At 42.7% G+C, this 19416-nt stretch overlaps 1 protein-coding gene across 2 annotated transcripts in view; it reads left to right on the forward strand.

Moving 5' to 3' along the window:
* Positions 1-8943, forward strand: part of NWD2 (NACHT and WD repeat domain containing 2) — a 65912-nt gene extending 56969 nt beyond the window's left edge. For both annotated transcript variants that reach the window (XM_081875610.1, XM_081875611.1), the window contains 2 exons: positions 515-1104; positions 3531-8943. In XM_081875610.1, coding sequence (XP_081731736.1) covers positions 515-1104; positions 3531-7469 — 4529 coding nt within the window. In that variant the 3' untranslated portion in view covers positions 7470-8943. The remainder of the gene's footprint in view (positions 1-514; positions 1105-3530) is intronic.
* Positions 8944-19416: the final 10473 nt, after the last annotated feature.

The following is a 19416-nucleotide window of genomic DNA, read 5'->3' on the forward strand; positions in this document are numbered from 1 at the left end:
TTCGCTCCATAAGACGCACACACATTTCCCCTTACTTTTTAGGAGGGAAAAGGGTGAGTCTTATAGAGCAAAAAATACGGTATTTATCTACTTGCACTTTGACGTGCTTTCGAACTGCTAGGTTGGCAGGAGCAGGGACCGAGCAACAGGAGCTCACCCCATTGCAGGGATTCGAACCACCGACCTTCTGATCGGCAAGTCCTAGGCTCTGTGGTTTAACCCACAGCGCCACCCATGTCCCTTAATTGTGTGTAATTATTAATTGACTATGACCATGCCTAGCTTCTGTCTCTTGGTCATGGCGCTGAGCAACCAAGAGACAGAGAAGGCAATGCAGAGACTACAAAGTACATCGATTCCTCCCTTGTGGAACCTTGTCACCAGCAACAGAATATAAGGGAAGGGTTGGAGGAAGCTTAGGTGGTCTGCTTCAGTGTTGAATGCGACAGAGCACTTTTCATTCTGTTTTGTGGGGACTTTAGATTTCCTCTTTGCTCTTTTGTTCCCCTCCCAGCTATCGAAGATGAATTTGATTTCGCCTTAGGAAAACAAACCCCAGCTTTCCTGAAGAAGTGCGTTTGCTACATTCGGAAGATTGCAAACATAGAACGTTTTGTTAAAGTTCCAGAGATGGAGAAATACATGGACGTGTTTCATACGGGTGGAAAGTTTCTGCGGGACCCGGAAGCGCTGGAGAAACTCATCAAACTCAGGGATGAATTTGTTCCTACCATTGTTGCTTCATCGAATTTGAGAGTCTACACCTCTGTCACTCATTGCGACATCAAACATGGTTACACCCAAGAAGTGGAGAACCACTATATCGAAGGGCTTGGCAAACAGTTCTATGAAGACATGGTGGATATAATCCAGGCAACCGTGCAACAGAATTTTGACATAGAGACAGACTGGCTGTATGATGAAGTCCTTCAACATTCCTCACTATGTAGAACCTACTCGTCATTCTATGAGTACAGATGTGATGCTAGGAATATTATGCACAAATACATTCTCCCTAGGAAAATGGGCCACATTAACCCTCTTGTCATATATGGAGGACCATGCACTGGAAAAACATTTTTATTAGCGGAAGTGGCAAAGAAGGTAAAACACACGCAAACACCTATGTGTATTTATTTTGCTGCTGTAAATTTAACTGCAAAAATACTATGTTTTAATTTGAGTACATCTATAAACCCATATTTTTATGACAAGCTATCATGATAGATGCTCCTAAAGACTTCCCACTGTGTTGTCCTATTCTTAGAGCAGCTTGGTACAAAAATTGCAACTGCACAAATTCGTCAACACACCCTCTTTTTCCTATGCTCTGAAGTTCTGAGGGTGGGTTGATTATTTTAGTGACCACATTCTTCATTTTGCTAAAAAATAAAAGTATGTTTTGTAAAGACATATTTGCTTTCTTTCCATCTTTTTGAAGAAGGGGTACATTTCATCCCATATATAATATCCAGCAGTTTGGCAAATTGCCCTTCTTTTAATACTATTCTTTCTGCACCAAGAAACCCCTGAGTATGTGCTCATCTGGCACCGAGAATTCTTGAGCATGTTCTAGGACCCCCAGTCAGTTCACATAAATTAATATGCTGGCTTCTTATGCCTTAACATTGCCATTTGTGAACTGAACGTTTACCTAGGAATATCCAACTGTCCACCATGGCTTTCATTGAAATTGTTTTTCAGGAAAACCTATGGGCCATTATTTTTCTCATCACTGAGAAACCCCCCTGATTTTCTATTGCAGGCATTAAAATTGCTGGCATGCTGTGATCCATCAATTTCTTGTGAGGGAGATGCATGTATAGACTTCCTCCGCTGTTGAACTGAGCACCTGCTCAAGCCACAGCACTGTGTAGATAAGAAAAAATAAAATCCAGCTAGGCAGCCATACACTCACTTCATCAAATGTGCAAGAATTACACTTCCATTGCAAACAATACTGCTCTTGAATTGTTAGCAGCACTTTAATGACTTGCCATATGTAACAGTGATAGAGGACTGGTTCCCATGCAAAATTTGCCACTGTGGACAGACTCCTGAAATCATTCTGGTGGAATGGTTAGCATTGGGGGTGGGGAGTGTTTCAGGGGAAATATATAGGTAAAAACATAATGTTTTTATCTGTATTATATCTTTAGATCTATTGTTGTTTAATTCCAAATGGTTTTATTTCTTCTTACGAGCCACCCTAAGGGTTTTGGGGGGGTTTTGCCACAGGGCAACCTATAAATACTGTTAAGAAGTAAATGCTAGTCAATTGTGTGGTGGAAGTAGCACCACAAAGCGATTTTCCTTCTCAGCTTTCCTGACCTAAAATAACCTTGCACAATATAGTAAAGTCAAGGCTATTTTCAACATTACTTCAGTAGGATCCATGTAGAACCTGCCATTCAGTGAAGCCCTAAGGTCCTGCTTAGTTGCTACAATTTACACTGGCCAAACATGAATTCATACAAATGTCTTGTATAGAATGTCCAGAAAAAATTAGTACATCTCTGATTTTTCCATTTATTAAAAAGAGAGAGAATAAAAGAGAAAGCCACATGATGTAATTAATTAGCAATAGCGACCTGCAGACTTAAACAATATCCCTTGCAATATTCCTGTCGCTCATTTGAATATCACAGAATAGAATAATAATCATGTTTGCAGTCTCCAGCACCCAACTTTGTTCACCTGCTCAGTGGGCCAGCCAAATGGTGGGTTATGGCTTCCAAAGTTATCGGTAGGGAAAGTAAGAAGGTGCTGACAAGGTTGAAGTACTAGGGGCAGAGCCACAACCTACTTGGTAGTTAGCTGTGTAGCATCTACTTCCATAGTAGAGTGGAAAACCCCAACACAGACTTACAGCACACCTTGACTCAAAAGTAAGTCCTACTAAATTCACTGAGGCCCACTCCCAGGCAAATGGGGTTAGAATTGCAACCTAAGGGTGGAGCGTCTCCACAGCCATCGTTCACCCCAGACACTGAGGTCCTGCTCTGAGAGCCTTCTGGCGGTTCCCTCACTGTGAGGTTACAGGGAACCAGGCAGAGGGCCTTCTCAGTAGTGGCACCCGCCCTGTGGAACACCCTCCCACCAGATGTCAAGGAAATAAACAACTAGCTGACTTTTAGAAGACATCTGAAGGCAGCCCTGTTTAGGGAAGTTTTTAATGTTTGAAGTTTTATTCTGTTTTTAGTCCTCTGTTGGGAGCCGCCCAGAGTGACTGGGGAAACCCAGCCAGATGGGCGGGGTATAAATAATAAAATTAGTAGTAGTAGTAGCCAACTAAGTCATACTCAGAACAGATCCATTTGAATCAATGGGCTTAAGTTAGTCATTGACTTCACTGGATGAATATGATTTAGTTGGATATTACCCTTAAATCTGTTCTACTAATATTTGTTCATAAAGCAGAGTGGAACTGCTTTATGTCTGTCACATTGTTATTGTTCTTTCTTTATTGTTTGATTTGCATTAGCTCTGCTAGTCCACATATTAATCTATTTATACTTCTGCATTTTTAGGCTTATGCTTGGCTAAAGGAAGAAATGGGACCAGAATCTGACCCTGTGGTAGTTATAAGGTTTTTGGGATCCACAGAGATGAGTACAGATCTTAGGAACCTCCTTCAAAGTATTTGTGAGCAGTTAGCAATTAACTACCGATGCCTCGTACAAAGCTACCCAAAAAAAATCCACGACCTTCGGGACTTGTTTATAAACCTTTTGAATGAGTCTTCATTTCATAGACCTCTGGTTCTGATATTCGATGCTCTAGAGCAGCTTTCGGATAATGATGATGCTAGAAAGTTATGGTGGCTGCCTGTTCATCTGCCCCGTTCGGTCCGAATTATTTTGTCAACACTGCCGAACAAACATGGAATACTGCAAAAACTGAGGTGCCTTATACACGACGATGATAACTATATTGAGTTGACTCCTAGGGACAGGAAGATGTGTAGTCAAGTTCTCAAGCAGCAGCTGCTCCAAGTCAAGAGAAAAGTAACATCAGGCCAACAAATTTATGTCAACGAAGCTTTTTCCAAATGCACACTGCCCATGTTTGTAAATCTAACCTTCCGAGAAGTCCGAAACTGGAGATCTCACAAGGATGTTGATGAGTCTTCTCTCTGTGTTACTGTTCACGATAGCATAGAGCAGATGTTCTGGTCTCTAGAGACCAGCTGTGGGCCAAGGCTTTTGTCCCGAGCCCTTGGCTACATCACCATGGCAAAATCTGGTTTGAGTGAAATGGAACTGGAAGACATTTTAGCACTTGACAACACGGTTATGTTTGAATTAAATGAAAGCATCAGGCAACACAACCCTCTGAGGGTACCTTACATCTACATTGCAAAGCTGAAAGAGGGACTAACGGGATACCTTATAGAAAGACAAGTAAAAAACGTTACACTATTAGTGTGGGCAAACAGGCACCTGCAACTTATAGCCCAAAAGATGTATCTTCACAACGAAGAAGACGTTCACGAAATGCATACCGTGATGGCAGAGTATTTTCTGGGTGTTTGGTCAGGAGGCAGAAGGAAATCTCTTTACAGTGAAGATCAATATCTGGATGGTTGCCTTGACAGCGACAGTCGGAGCATGAATGATGACGAGAGGCACATCATGGACCAGACAAATTTCGATAGGCAGTCACCGGATCAGCCTTGGGTATTCCAGTGCAACCCTTTGGAGCCTGACATCTTTTTTGTCAACCACAGGAAAATGACAGAGCTTCTGCACCACCTCACACGATGTGGGAAAACAGATGACATGTTGTATGGTGTCATTATGAACTTCAGTTGGCTGTACACCATGATCAAAATTGGGCAGTTTGACAAAGCCCTCTCTGATGTGGAGTTGGCCTATAACTACTCGCAGGAAAAAGAGCTGAAGTTCCTTGCAACCACGCTCCGTGCTATAAAATACAAAGTGATGAAATACCCAGGCACTCTCTCAGCTGAATTGCAACAGAGGCTTCTCCCAGTTGCGAGCTCCTTGCCAAAACTGAGGCAGCTTCTTCTGGAGTGTGACAAAGATGGCCCTAAATACTGCTCCATTGTTCCATTGCATTCCTCTATGGATGTGACTTACAGCCCCGAGAGATTGCCTTTGTCCTCCAGTTGCACTCAAGTGACAGAAATCCTGCCCACTTTTAATCCAAATACGGTCATTGTGGCTCTAGAAAACGGCTCCATCAGTACCTGGGATGTAGAGACCCGCCAGCTACTGAGGCAAATTACAACAGCTCAGTCAGTGATATTGGGCATGAAGCTTACAAGTGATGAAAAATACCTTGTGGTGGCCACAACAAAGAACACTCTCTTGATTTATGACAACCTAAATTCCTGCCTTCTGTCTGAGGTAGAGATTAAGGGATCAAAACATGGTGGGATTGGTGTAGGTTCTAGTTTTATAAATGGATTTACATTGTCAGTAAACCATGCACTGTCTTGGCTGGAAGCTAGCAAAGATGTCACCGTGATCGATCTACTTTATGGCTGGCCACTTTATCAGTTCCATTGCTGGTATGAAGTGACTTGTGTCCAGTGTTCCCCAGATGGAATGTATGCTTTCTGCGGACAGTACTTGAATACTGCATCTATATTCCATTTAGGTAGCGGAGACAAGCTGGCCACTGTGACCTCTGAGTTTTCCGGTGGCTTTGTCAAGTTCCTTCTTGTCCTAGATACAGCTCAAGAAATGGTGATGGTGGACAGCGAAGGTGGTCTTTCCATTTGGAACACGGAGGATGTCGCCAACCCCCAGCTAACAGATGACTTTGATTGCAAGAGAGGGGACAGCGACTTTGTCAGCTTTGAACTGGCTGAAGATCAAAGTGCAATTTTAATATGTAAGGCCCTCAATATAGAACTTCTTGACACAGCCATGTGGAAAATAGTTGAAAAGTTTAGAGCGAAACATAACGAGCGATTTGTATCAGCTGTACTGTCCAAAAATGGTGACTGTATTGTTGCTTCTATTGAAAATACCTCTGCCATTTTTGTTTGGAGGAGAGACACGGGGCAGTGCATGGCCAGCTTACAAGAAATCTCAGGAAACATAGTCAGATTAATTAAATCCAACCATCATAACATGCTGCTATCCTTATCTACCAGTGGTGTCCTTTCTATATGGGATATAGATATCATAACTGCTATGTCCAACATTGACAAAACAGGCAAGCCAATCCAAAGATTGGTCTTGTCTGCTCGGGGTGAAGTGATTTATACACTCGATGGGTCTGAAACTATACATAAGTGGAATTTTGGCACGGGGTTCATTGAAGCTGTGTTTAAGCATGAAAGCATTGTTGAAAACTGTGTTCTGACTTCCACTGGTGATTTGATGATTACGTCTGATGATAAATGCAGTCAGTATGTATGGCACACTGGTTCGGGTGAAAATCTCTTCCGTATCAATGGACAAAAGATATGTCAGCTCTTGATAACACACAATGACCAGTTTGTCGTCTCCCTCTGTGAGCAAAATGCATCAAGGGTTTGGAGACTGGCCACCGGCCACAGAGTTTGCAATATTCTTGTAGCCTTACAGAATGCATTTATAACTACCGCTAACACATTTGTCGTTGGAATGACAAAAAATAAAGTCTTGGCAGTGAGTTTGTGGACAGGGAGTATAACCAAGAAGTTCTGTTGCGATGATGGCATTGCCATCGTCGATATTAAACTGATCCCAGATTGCCCTGATATTGTCGTCTTCATAACATCTACTGAAACTGTAAACATCTGGAGTCTTACCGAAGAAGTAATTTGTAGACGTGTGCAACTGCCCAACACTTTCTTGAAGACTTTGGAAGATTTTGAAATATCACCCAACGGAAAACTGGGCATCATATCCCGCGGCGATGAGAATATCAACGTCCTTGATCTTCACAGTGGCAAACTTCGTGTTGTCCACGCTTCCGGTATCATCTGGAGGCAGAAGCTGTCTCGGGACGGCCGCTACCTTGTATACATTTGTTTTCGCACTGGTGAAGAGGATGATGATAATGGTGCTATCTCTATCTTGATTGTAATGAGACTAGCAGATGGCAAAAACATTGGTGCTTGCTCCCTTTACAAAACACCAACTTTCCTTGCTCTTTCCCAGAGGCATTTGAACATCATTGTAGGTTTTGATGATGGAAGCATAGGCACTTATACTGTAGTGGATCGAGTGGATGCAGCGCTGAAAATTAAAATTGCTACTTCAAATAGCCGACAGATTTTCAGCAATGCAACACAAGTGATTAGACCGAAGTGTCACAATTATAATTTCAAGGTGACAGCAGACTGTATATGGAGGGAGTCTACAGAGGTATTTGCAAGAGACAGTCCCATCACGGTGACAGACCCTGAGGCAGGTGAGGCAACTCCAACCAAAAAACACAACTATTGTTATGACAAAGTGTGCTCTGCCATAGATTGCAGAAGCCACGGGTTCACCCCTGACAATTGATCATAAATTAACAAGAAACTAGTTCAACAAATCTCTGCTTATCCCATTTATATTTTACTATCAACAAATCGGGAAAGAGCAAATTTAAAGCAAGTTTAATTCGTGGCTGCAGAGTTTAGAAAAAAATATTCAAATATAAGGCTTCCTGCAATGCCTTGAGTGAAAATTTCTAGCAATATCATTTATTATGCCAACCTAAAATGTTGGAGGAAGAAAATGTTGTAAAGCTTTCTAACAAGAAATGAAACTACATTTCATATTGGAATGAGGTGGTTCAAAAATTTTAAAATCCAGGTGGGCATAAGCCTAAATCTCTGGTTACTTTGAATTACTATCATGTGCAAAAAAAAAATAAAAAATTGAATTTTATCCTTCTGATGGTGCAAATGACAATGTCACATGTCAGTCCGGATGCATTCTGTAAGCTTTTGAAGTAGTAGCTATTTGTATTATGGGGGGAAATGGGGGCAAGCACAATTCAGTCAGTAAACAGAACTCCAGGGTCTTGCTGATTTCATTCGGGTCAAATGCTTCATAGGAATCACTCCCACTAAAATCAGTGAGACTTCACTTTGCTTGGATTGCGCCCATTGTACAGAAAGAATAGAGAAGCTGAGCATTGTGTCCAGTACTAATAATACACACAGTAAACCCATTAAAACTAATGGACGTAGGTCCATTAATTTCAGTGGGTCTGCTCTGAGTACAACTTTGGTTGGCTACAACCCTGATAACCTACAAATCAAAGATAGGCACATGTGACACAATAAATCAGTCATAATAACAAAGTGAAAGTTACAAAATTTCTACGTTTGGACTTCTATTCAAGTTTTTCTATTACAAATCATAGGAACTGCTAGATCATGTAAGAAAGGAACTTAACTCCTGAAATTGTGTTGTTTTCTGTCTCTTTCACACTGTATTTTAGTACTGTGTATAAAATAACATTTTCAACGAAAAAGGGCATTAAGAGTCAAACCCACCCACCCTGTTCCATTATATCTTTTGTTGTCAAAAAAACCAGTATCATTAATTCTGTTGTTCCAAATATTCCACTCCTTGCAGAAATCTGAACAGGAAGCATTCAGAAATGCTGTGTGTTGCTCTTGATTCTCGTAGTGTTTGCCTTACTATCATTCCTGTTCTTCCCTGTGTGAAACACAGATCAGATGACCAAATACTCTGGGACTAACATTACGCTTCTGTATGTGCTGGGGGGGGGGCAAGATTCTGGCTGCCCCAAAGGGGTCTTTCCTGTTCGACTTTCTAATGAATTTCTTACTTCTGTATACAGTATTTATGCCTCTTCACTTCCTGCTGTAGGACTGTTCATGGCCTTTTTATAGAACTGTATCAATTTCAAGGCAGAAGTTGTGGGGATAACCTTCTTTATTTCTGATTGCTTGGCTCACTCAGTTGAACCCAGAAACGAGCTACATACATTCTGACGCCCCAATCCACAGCTCTATTAAGGGGAAAGTACCGCATTTTTTGCTCTATAAGACTCACTTTTTCCCTCCTAAAAAGTAAGGGGAAATGTGTGTGCGTCTTATGGAGCGAATGCAGGCTGCGCAGCTATCCCAGAAGCCAGAACAGCAAGAGGGATCGCTGCTTTCGCTGCACAGCGATCCCTTTTGTTGTTCTGGCTTCTGAGATTCAGAATATATTTTTTTCTTGTTTTTCTCCTCCAAAAACTAGGTGCGTCTTATGGTCTGGTGCGTCTTAGAGAGCGAAAAATACGGTGCTTGGAAGGTAGTGGCCTATTTTTCACACTTCTCGTGGGAGATGCAAACTACATGAGCTGCCTAAGCCTGAATGGCTTGTGTGTGAGAGTGGGGGCCTCATCCAGGCCTAATCACAGCTCATATGTATTTTAAAGCGAGAGAGCTACCGTATTTTTCGCTCTATAACACGAACCCGACCATAACACGCACATAGTTTTTAGAGGAGGAAAACAAGAAGAAAAAAAAATTCTAAACGAAACAGTGGGTGTATGATTTTTGTGGTTCATGCTGTGGCCACAGACATGTGATCTGACAGTGAGTTTGAAGGAGCCCAATGCAAAAATCCTGAGGATCTGTGCTTTGTAACCACATTTTAAGTGGGGAGGGAAGGAAAAGCACTCAAGGGACAAGGAGTACGTGTGGGGTGGGTGGAGAAGGATCCTGCTAATAATGAAGAAGAGGAGTATAAGGGGAGAAGGCTCCTCTCCTCTCCCACTTTGCTGCTTTAAAGCAAGCAGGCTCTGCTTTTCTTCCTCCTCCCTGCTCATCCCCAGCTTAGCGAGCTGAAAAACTTTGCTGCTGTGTAGCGAGCTGAGTGGAGAGGAGAGAGGGACAGAGAGCCTGCTTGCTTTAAAGGAACCAACCGGACAGGAGCCGCTTACACTTGTGTGTCCTCTCCTCTCCCGCTTTGCTCCTTTAAAGAAGCAGGCTCTCTGTCCCTCTCTCCTCCCCACTCAGCGGCTCTTCTCCTGATTTGCTGTTTCAAAGCGAGCCACAGAGGAGGGAAGGAAGGGGAACCATGGATCCTCTGCTCACGACTGCAGAAGATCCCCCCGCCACCCGTAGGCATTCCCTCCATAACACGCACAGACATTTCCCCTTACTTTCTAGGAGGAAAAAAGTGAGTGTTATGGTGCAAAAAATACGGTAAATAACGCACGCATGAGCCATTCCTGCCAGGCAGCATTTTGCAGTAGAATATCCATCTCTAAATTTCAAATAACCCAGCCCTGGGAGCTGAGTCCCACCAGGATTTGTGTCACTAATTGATCACAACCACAGATTCATCACAGGCAGACCATTCGTGTCTCCCACTCGACGACAACTCAAACTCACTATTTTTCAATCCAGATACTTCACACATTCCACCGAGATTCATCAAGTGCTGAATTGTCAAGTGACGAGGGGTCAGACAGTGTACATGCAAGTGAGAACCAGCCCAACGATTTTGCTGCAAGTGCTTATATGATAAGCAATAACACCAGCACAATGTTCAGCAAAGCATTACAGGGGCATTGAGTTGGTGTAAGCAGCAGATCAGTGGAGCCAAGAATTTAGGATCAGGGTGTCTGTTGTAGGCAGTTTAATGGAGCTGTGGAATGGTGAGAGGTTTGTTTTCCTTACTGCTTATCTTAAATGTGGCATGTCCTTGGCACACATTTCAAAGGATGTGAATGAAACCGATTTGCTTGTATTCTTAGATGTTGAAAACTGAACTCTGGCACTACTCGAGAGTAGGGTACCTGTTTGTTTAGGCTGGAGTCTGCCCTAATTACATATAAAGTGGCGGAAAGTGGCTTGATTTTTTCATTTATAAAAAAAGGAAAAAGGTTTCAGGAGTGGAGGTGCTAAACCTTTGCTCCCAACAACTATTTCTCCAGTGTCAATTCTTTCCCTTGACTGGGCTCTTAATACCAGTCAAGATACAAACACCTTTGGCAAAAGAGGTTAACTATAGGTGCATCCCCAATAATATACCCGTTGGCTTTAAAATTTGGACACGCGCAAGCCACGCTTTATGCATGTTTGGGACAGACCCGAGTTGAAACAGATGGGTCTGCCACTATCACTTCTGTTTTGAGTCTTAGTGACCAAATTTCCAGGAAACAAATACCTAAACTAGGGAATAACTACAGTGTGTGACTATTCTATGTAAAAGCCAATCTAGTATATATATATATATCAAGTGACTTGAATGATTTTCCTAACTTGTTTGCAACCAATAGATCATATTGAATGTTTTTATGTAAACTTTGTATCGTTGGGGAAGAACTACCCAATCAGAGATTTATATTTTCATAAATGTTAAATTTAGTTAAATTTTGTTACAGAGTTGTTTAAATTAGAAATCTATTGCTGTCTTCAAGCAATATACAGTCTTGTGTATGCATTGTTTGTATGAATAAATATAAACTACATAATGAAACTAGGGCGCGATTTCTAACTTGTTTATTTCGCAAAAGCAAATTTCCTCCTGGTGTCGGTCCAGATGAGTAGCACAGTGCAAATGGAATTTCAAAGTTCTCTGCCGGTGCCCCACAGCTTTGCTGACCAGTGGCAATGAGCAGTAATCATCACTTAGTCTGAATAAAATCCCATTCCCAAGACTTTGTAACTTGCTAAAATCATGGTAAGGCGTGAAATCAAATGGAAGGATTTTCAGACAGCTGAGGAGCACAGTTCCCAATGATACTCATTGAGTTCTGTAAGACAGAGAGCTATAAGACAAAGAGCTACAGCTGGTTAGATTGTAGATGGAGGGGGGACACTTGCTCCCCTTAAAAACCTGGAACACCGGTTCAAGGTTAAGGTGAAGCTAAGCCCCTGCCTCAATGGACTATACAACTTCTATTCTTCCTGATCTAGCTACATTACTTTTCCGAGATAAATTAATGGCCGCCAGTTCCTCCTATGGAAAGAAAGTACTTCACTTAAGGATTGCAGTGGAAGGATGAATCTGCCCACTGTGTACAGTGGTGCCCCGCAAGACGAACGCCTCGCAAGACGGAAAACCCGCTAGATGAAAGGGTTTTCCGTTTTGGAGGAGCTTCACTAAGCGAATTTCTCTATGGGGTTGCTTCACAAGACGAAAAAATCTTGCGAGTTCCCGCGGGTTTTTTTCGCTTTTTTCGCCCTTTTCCTAAGCGCTAAGCCGCTTAACAGCTGATCCGCTGATAAGCCGCTTCTCAGCTGATCACTAAAAGCCGCTAGACCGCTAATAGCGCTAATCCGCTAAGCTGTCAATGGGCTTGCTTCGCAAGACGAAAAAACCGCTAGACGAAGAGAATCGCGGAACGGATTCTTTTTGTCTCGCGAGGCACCACTGTATTACACTACAGTGGTACCTCTGAATGCGAACAGGATCTGTTCCAGAGCCCCATTCGCATCCAGAAGCGAACGCAACCTGCGTCTGCACGCGCACAGGTCACAATTCTCCGCGCATGCGCATGACATCATTTTGACCGTCTGCACATGCGCGAGCAGCGAAACCCAGAAGTAATGCGCTCCATTACTTCCGGGTCGCCGCAGCGCACAACCCGAAAATACTTATCCCAAAGCTACTTCAACCCGAGGTATGACTGTAAAGTGGTCAGCGGTTCCCTGATAAAGATTTCTCTGGAAATCATATATACCTGGCTGGACATGTTGCAAATATAATAGCAATACATGGTTTTTGTACAGCGAGCCTTTTCCTTAACTTTTCAAAGCATTTCACATATGCAGTCATGAAAATACCCTGTAAGAAAGCCTTGTGCTGTTGTGCCCATATTAACAAGAGCTAGTTGTGACTTGGGGGTGTTAGGGGAGAGTTAGTACCTCTTGTGGGGGACACATCGTGCTTCTTTTGGGGTAGTTAGTCCACCTTTGGTCTGCACCTTGCAGTCAGATCTCACCTGTGGCTCTTAGAAGCTGCTGGTGTACAACAGTGGCCGCACCACAGGAACAGTTTCAACTGGTTGGCTAAACCAGGTAAGGGTGGCCAATGGGTCTCAAACCCTCAATGAGTTACAGGCTTCCTCTGCATGCAAAGACAGGCTCCAACAGATTGAACAGACATGGCCAATAGTGGGTCCAACAGTCAAAAATGTGGTTTCTGCACATGGTGTAGAGGGAAATGAGGGGCAGATGGGGCTCATCAACCTGGGAAGGTAGCCCTTCTTGGAAAAGGAAAACGCTGATCCTAAACTTCTGCTACCTTGTTGTATATCTTCAGGAGAAGGAAAGACTTGTTGTTTAGTCATGTCGTGTCCGACTCTTCAGGACCCCATGGACCAGAGCATGCCAGGCATGCCTGTCTTCCACTGCCTCCCGCAATTTGGTCAAACTCATGCTAGTAGCTTTGAGAACACTGTCCAACCATCTCGTCCTCTGTCGTCCCCTTCTCCTTGTGCCCTCCATCTTTCCCAACATCAGGGTCTTTTCCAGGGAGTCTTCTCTTCTCATGAGGTGGCCAAAGTATTGGAGCCTCAGCTTCACAATCTGTCCTTCCAGTGAGCACTCAGGGCTGATTTCCTTCAGAATGGATAGGTTTGATCTTCTTGCAGTCCATGGGACTCTCAAGAGTCTCCTCCAGCACCATAATTCAAAATCATCAATGCTTCGGCGATCAGCCTTCTTTAGGGTCCAGTTCTCACTTCCATACATCACTACTGGGCAAACCATAGCTTTAACTATAAGGGCCTTTGTTGGCAAGGTGATGTCTCTGCTTTTTAAGATGCTGTCTAGGTTTGTCATTGCTGAAGGAAAGACTACACAGATCCAGAGTGGAGTCCCTAAGACGGTTGGATAGTGTCTTGTTTGTATTCCTCCTTGTAGGCCAAGAGGTCTTGTCATCTGGGCAGCCCAGGACCCCCATAGACACTGCCCCAGCTTACACCCTGGAGATATCACTTCAGTGCTGCCAACACAGAGGTTTGACTTCACCCCCAGAGGCGCACTCCATTGTCTTTCGAGACAGACGGATGCCAACAACACGTGGTGGCTTGGCTAAGGCCACCAGAGAATTGATGTGAACTTCGCAACTCGCAAATGGAACCACTGCAAACGTTCCTGGACTACAGATTGCAAAACAGTGGGTTACAGTAGAGAAATGGGTCTTGGTAGACTTAAGACCAGGCTGATAGCAATGCTTCGCAGGAGGGAAAGCAGAAGAAATTGTGGGGAAGTCACATGTCAAAAGTTCTACTGCCATGAGATATAGTGAAGATGTGGGTCACACCAAGCAGAGGCAAGAAGCTTGCCCTCCACCTTTCGAATGCATTTGCTATTGTGGCCACAATTATAATTTCGTTCTCTAATTCGTATGGAGGGTTTGGGTTTAATAATTTTGGAGGAAAGGTAAACAGTTGTATATTGCAGCTAGATGGCGCAGTTGACTTGTTTTCCCCTCTCTGAACACCTGTCACGGCATATTCACCGAAGACACAAGTAAAAGGGCACTGCTTACCTGCCGTTGAAGTCAGTGTCCAAACTCACAATCACTATAGCAAGTTGGGTCTGCCCTTGAAATATTCTATACAGTCATACCTTGGTTTTCAAACAGCTTAGTTCTCGAACGTTTTGGCTCCCGAACGCCACAAACCCGGAAGTGACTATTCTGGTTTTCAAATGGTTTTTGGAAGCCAAACGTCTGACGCAAATTCCGATTTGTTGCAGAAGCTTCCTACAGCCAATCAGAACTGCGCTTTGGTTTCCAAACGTTTTGGACTTACAGAACAGTTTCCAAGGTGCGACTGTATATCCGTATGGAGATGGGAAGAAGCAGATGTCAAAACCTACTCAACTTTTATCACTGCCAATAAAAACAGCCAAGTGCAAGAGTAAATTTTAATAGCTTTTTATTTATTTTCCACAGTTTGGCATGATAGCCATTCCCTTAATTCATCAAGGATGTAGTAAATGGAGTTTGGAGAACTAGAAACATGAATTCTCATAGCCAGGGCCGGCCAACCAATGAAACAATTGCCTCAGGTGGCAGGATCCACAGAGGCAGCAGATCCCAATGTAGATCCCCTTGTTCCTGATGTCAATCTTCACTCACCCCTTCTTCTCCGGCAGAGAGAGGGGCACCATTTTGAGGTTCTCCTCAAGTGCCAAAATGTCTTGGGTCAGCCCTGCTCATAGCTAAATTACTTGCGGTATATTCCCTATTATCCTAAAGGTTGTATGCAGATAACACTCCATTATTCATCCTCATGGAAAACAACATTGACGTTGGTTGCTGCTATTCCTACTTTACTTTTTATATATATATATAAATATTTATTAGAGTTTTTGAATACAAATGCACCAATAATAAACAATCTTACTTCTATCACAACGTAGTTTCATCACTTCTTTGGACTCCCTCACGTCTCCCGCTCCCATTTACATCGTTAAAAGGTTTTTCCAAGCAAATTATCAACTTGTTTACGTCTTATATCCACTCGTTTAAGTATAATCTAGCAATTCTCCATAAAATTTATGTTTTCTTTAATCTCACTTATCATCAAATTCAAAATCTAATTTAGTGGTGGCCAATTTTTTATAATCTAGCATCCTTCTTAACATTCAACCAAATTACAATGTTTTTGTAAATACATCTTAAATTTCTTCCAGTCTTCCTCAATCCTCTCTTCTCCCAGGTCTCGGATTCTGCCAGTCATCTCGGCCAGATAATAAACAATCTTACTTCTATCACAACGTAGTTTCATCACTTCTTTGGACTCCCTCACGTCTCCCACTCCCATTTACATCGTTAAAAGGTTTTCTTTGGACTCCCTCATTACAACAAGAAGCTGAGTGAATGAGCCAGCTTTCCGAAAGCAACTTCTGGTGCCACTTACCAGAACCATACCTTGTTATGCCAGAGATTTCCAAACTTCCTTTCTATGAATATTATTTCCATTTTTTTCTGCAAAGGAACATTTATGGAGGATTCTGGAGTATATTCGAGGACAGGGGTCAGCAAACTTTTTCAGCAGGGGGGCCAGTCCACTGTCCCTCAGACCTTGTGGGGGGCCGGACTATATTTTTTTTGAGGGGAGGGGAAATGAACGAATTCCTATGCCCCACAAATAGCCCAGGGATGCATTTAAATAAAAGCACACATTCTACTCATGTAAAAACACCAGGCAGGCCCCCACAAATAACCCAGAGATGTGTTTTAAATAAAAAGTAACATTCTACTCATGTAAAAACATGCTGATTCCCGGACCGTCCGCAGGTTGGATTTAGAAGGCAATTGGGCCAGATCTGGCCCCCGGAGCTTAGTTTGCCTACTCATATTCTAGGGCAGGGGTCAGCAACCTTTTTCAGCCGTGGGCCGGTCCACCGTCCCTCAGACCTAGTGGGGGGGGCCAGACTATATTTTGGAGGGGGGGAAATGATGCATTTTAAATAAAAGCACACATTCTACTTATGTAAAAACACCCGGCAGGCCTCACAAATAACCCAGAGATGCTTTTTAAATAAAAGCACACATTCTACTCAAGTAAAAACAAGCTGATTCCTGGACCGTCCATGGGCCGGATTTAGAAGGCAATTGGGCCAGATCTTCCCCACCCCCCAGGCCTTAGTTTGCCTACCCATGGCTTATGCAAAGGAGCATTCTGCTCAATGTAGGCTTAACATTTGCATTATTACCTAAATTAAAACAACAGCTGCTTTTTTAAAACCCATAAGGGTAGAAGTTCCTTAGCCTACAGCAATGGAAATAAAGAATGGCTCTGTGATTTGCAATTCTGTATCCCAGAAGCCCTTTCTTACTCCACACTCGCAGTCTTCATTTTCTTTTCTCTCTCTCTCTCTCTATATATATATATAAATAACACTCTCTCTCTATATATATATAAAAATAATATTTTTATTGGTTTTCATTATAACAAACATAACAATAAACATTAAGAAATAAACAAATTAAACAACTGTATCATTTTGCATAATGTTTGTACATTTAATACAGTGCCGAAATATGGGATTTCGCCAATCTCCCGACTTCCCTCTACCCCCTCCATTATTTCATGGTTAAATCGTGTATGTCCAAATCATATTTCCATCCATTCATATCTATTTTTATCTATTATGATAGCATTGCAAGTGTTTTTTAGAATCCTGCTGATGTATTTACTTGTATACCATGCTTTGTCATATATGCAATAAAAGTTCCCCATTCATTTTTAAATTTGTTAGCAATCCTGATTTCTAAGTCTACCAGTTAGTTTGGCCATCTCTGCATATTCGATTAACTTAATTTGCCCCAAAAAATGTGGGAATTTTCCCCTCTTTCCAGCATTGGATTATCAATATTTGTGCAGCTGTAGTCAAATAGATGAAAATATTTTTATTTATTTGTATTTCTCTTCCTATAATTCCTAATAGGAGGGATTCTGGTTTTTTAACGAAGGTTATTTTAAACATTTTCTTCAGTTCATTATGTATAATTTCCCCCCAAAAAATTATACCTTAGCACTGCCACCACATATGATAAAATGTACCTTCTACTTCTTTACATTTCCAACATTTCTTATCTTCTGATTTATACATTTGCGATAACTTGACTGGTGGTAAGTACCACCTATACATCATTTTTAGTCTTCATTTTCTTCCCTCCGTACAGTGAAGGAACTCTCATGCCTTTCCGCCAAAACCGGCACCCAGATTTTGGCAACTAGTCGTACAGAACTCTTGTGTGCCAAAATGGTGCACAGGAACACCTCAGGCAGCCTAGTTCCTTGTGTGACCTGTGCACCTTGCTTCCTTCAAGTGTATCTCTTTGAAGCTACAGTCCTTACCTGGAAGGAGGTATGTGGCTGAAACCAATGGCACATAATTAGCAGATTAATCATTGCTAGGCTTTCAAGGCTGTGAAAGCCAGCCTTTGCTTCTCATAGGCTTGCCAGCTCTTCAATCACCCCTGTAGCTATGTCTTTAATAGCAATTTGATGTGCAGATCATAGAGTTGGAAGGGACACCAAGGGCCATCCAGTCCAACCCTCTGCAATGGAGGAATCCCAACTGAAGAATCCATGACAGATGGCCATCCAACCTCTGCTTAAAAACCTCCAAGGAAGGAGAGTCCACCACCTCCCGAGGGAGACCCTTCCACCATCGAACAACCCTTATTGTCAGAAAGTTTTTCCTGATGTTGAGTCAGAATCTCCTTTCTGGTAACTTGAAGCCATTGGTTCGAGTCCTACCCTGCAGAGCAGGAGAAAACAAACTAGCTCTGTCTTCCATGTGACAGCCCTTGAGTTATTCACATGTGGTTACGTGTATACAGTGGTACCTCAGGTTACAGACGCTTCAGGTTACATATACTTCAGGTTACATACGCTTCAGGTTACAGACTCCGCTAACCCAGAAATAGTACCTCGGGTTAAGAACTTTGCTTCAGGATGAGAATAGAAGTCGTGCTCTAGCAGCGCGGCGGCAGCAGGAGGCCCCATTAGCTAAAATGTGTTTTTTATAATATTTATTCAAATTTTGAAAATTACAAAAAAGAACAATAAAAAAGAAAAAGAAAACAAAAAACATAAGAAATACAAACAATTAGCTAAAATGGTGCTTCAGGTTAAGAACAGTTTCAGGTTAAGAACGGACCTCCGGAACGAATTAAGTACTTAACCCGAGGTACCACTGTACAGTGGTACCTCGGGTTGCAGACACTTCAGGTTAGAGACTAACCCAGAAATAGTACCTCGGGTTAAGAACTTTTCTTCAGAATGAGAACAGAAATCGTGCTCCGGCGGCACAGCAGCAGCAGGAGGCCCCATTAGCTAAAGTGGTGCTTCAGGTTAAGAACACTTGCAGGTTAAGAACGGACCTCCGGAACAAATTAAGTTCTTAACCAGAGGTACCACTATACTATGATTTTCTGCCCCTCGGGTTGCTGATAACAGTCACAAGTCCAGGCTGGTGTTTTGTTTTGGTCACCTGACAACCCTACTTGCTGCTGGTAGAAATAACACACTCCAAAGGCACTTCTTGTCCCAGGGTCTCCTCATGTAAACAATGCCGGTGGTATTCTTTGGAAGGCAAATATCCAATAGAGACTTCTGACAGTGCTATCCAATGCTACACCTGTCTGCTCAGGTGTCCCCTTGGGTGGAAAGGAGATCATGGGGAGCTTTTATTTCCATAGAGCGCTGCCAAGAATAGTGGTGTTTCCAGTTCCTGAGCTCAATCCACCCAGCAGGAAGAGAGCTGTCGATTTTGTGACTTCCAGAGGGAGCCAAGTACCGAAAACACACAAAAGCACGGTCACAAGAACCTTGCTCGGATTGCTACAGAAATAGCCATTGTGTAGCAAAGCCATCACGTGGGCTGCTGGAGGTTTGTTTGCCCTCCCCCCCCCCCTCCATCCTGCAGGAGCAATGAAGTTTGGCAGGTTTCCTAGCTTGCAGGTAAAGGGTTACAGAGTCTAGGAAGTATTAAATGCAAACTTTAAAGGCTTTTATTTTCAT

This window comes from Podarcis erhardii (assembly GCF_964252035.2).
Source record: "Podarcis erhardii genome assembly, chromosome: 9".
NCBI classification, from domain to species: domain Eukaryota; kingdom Metazoa; phylum Chordata; class Lepidosauria; order Squamata; family Lacertidae; genus Podarcis; species Podarcis erhardii.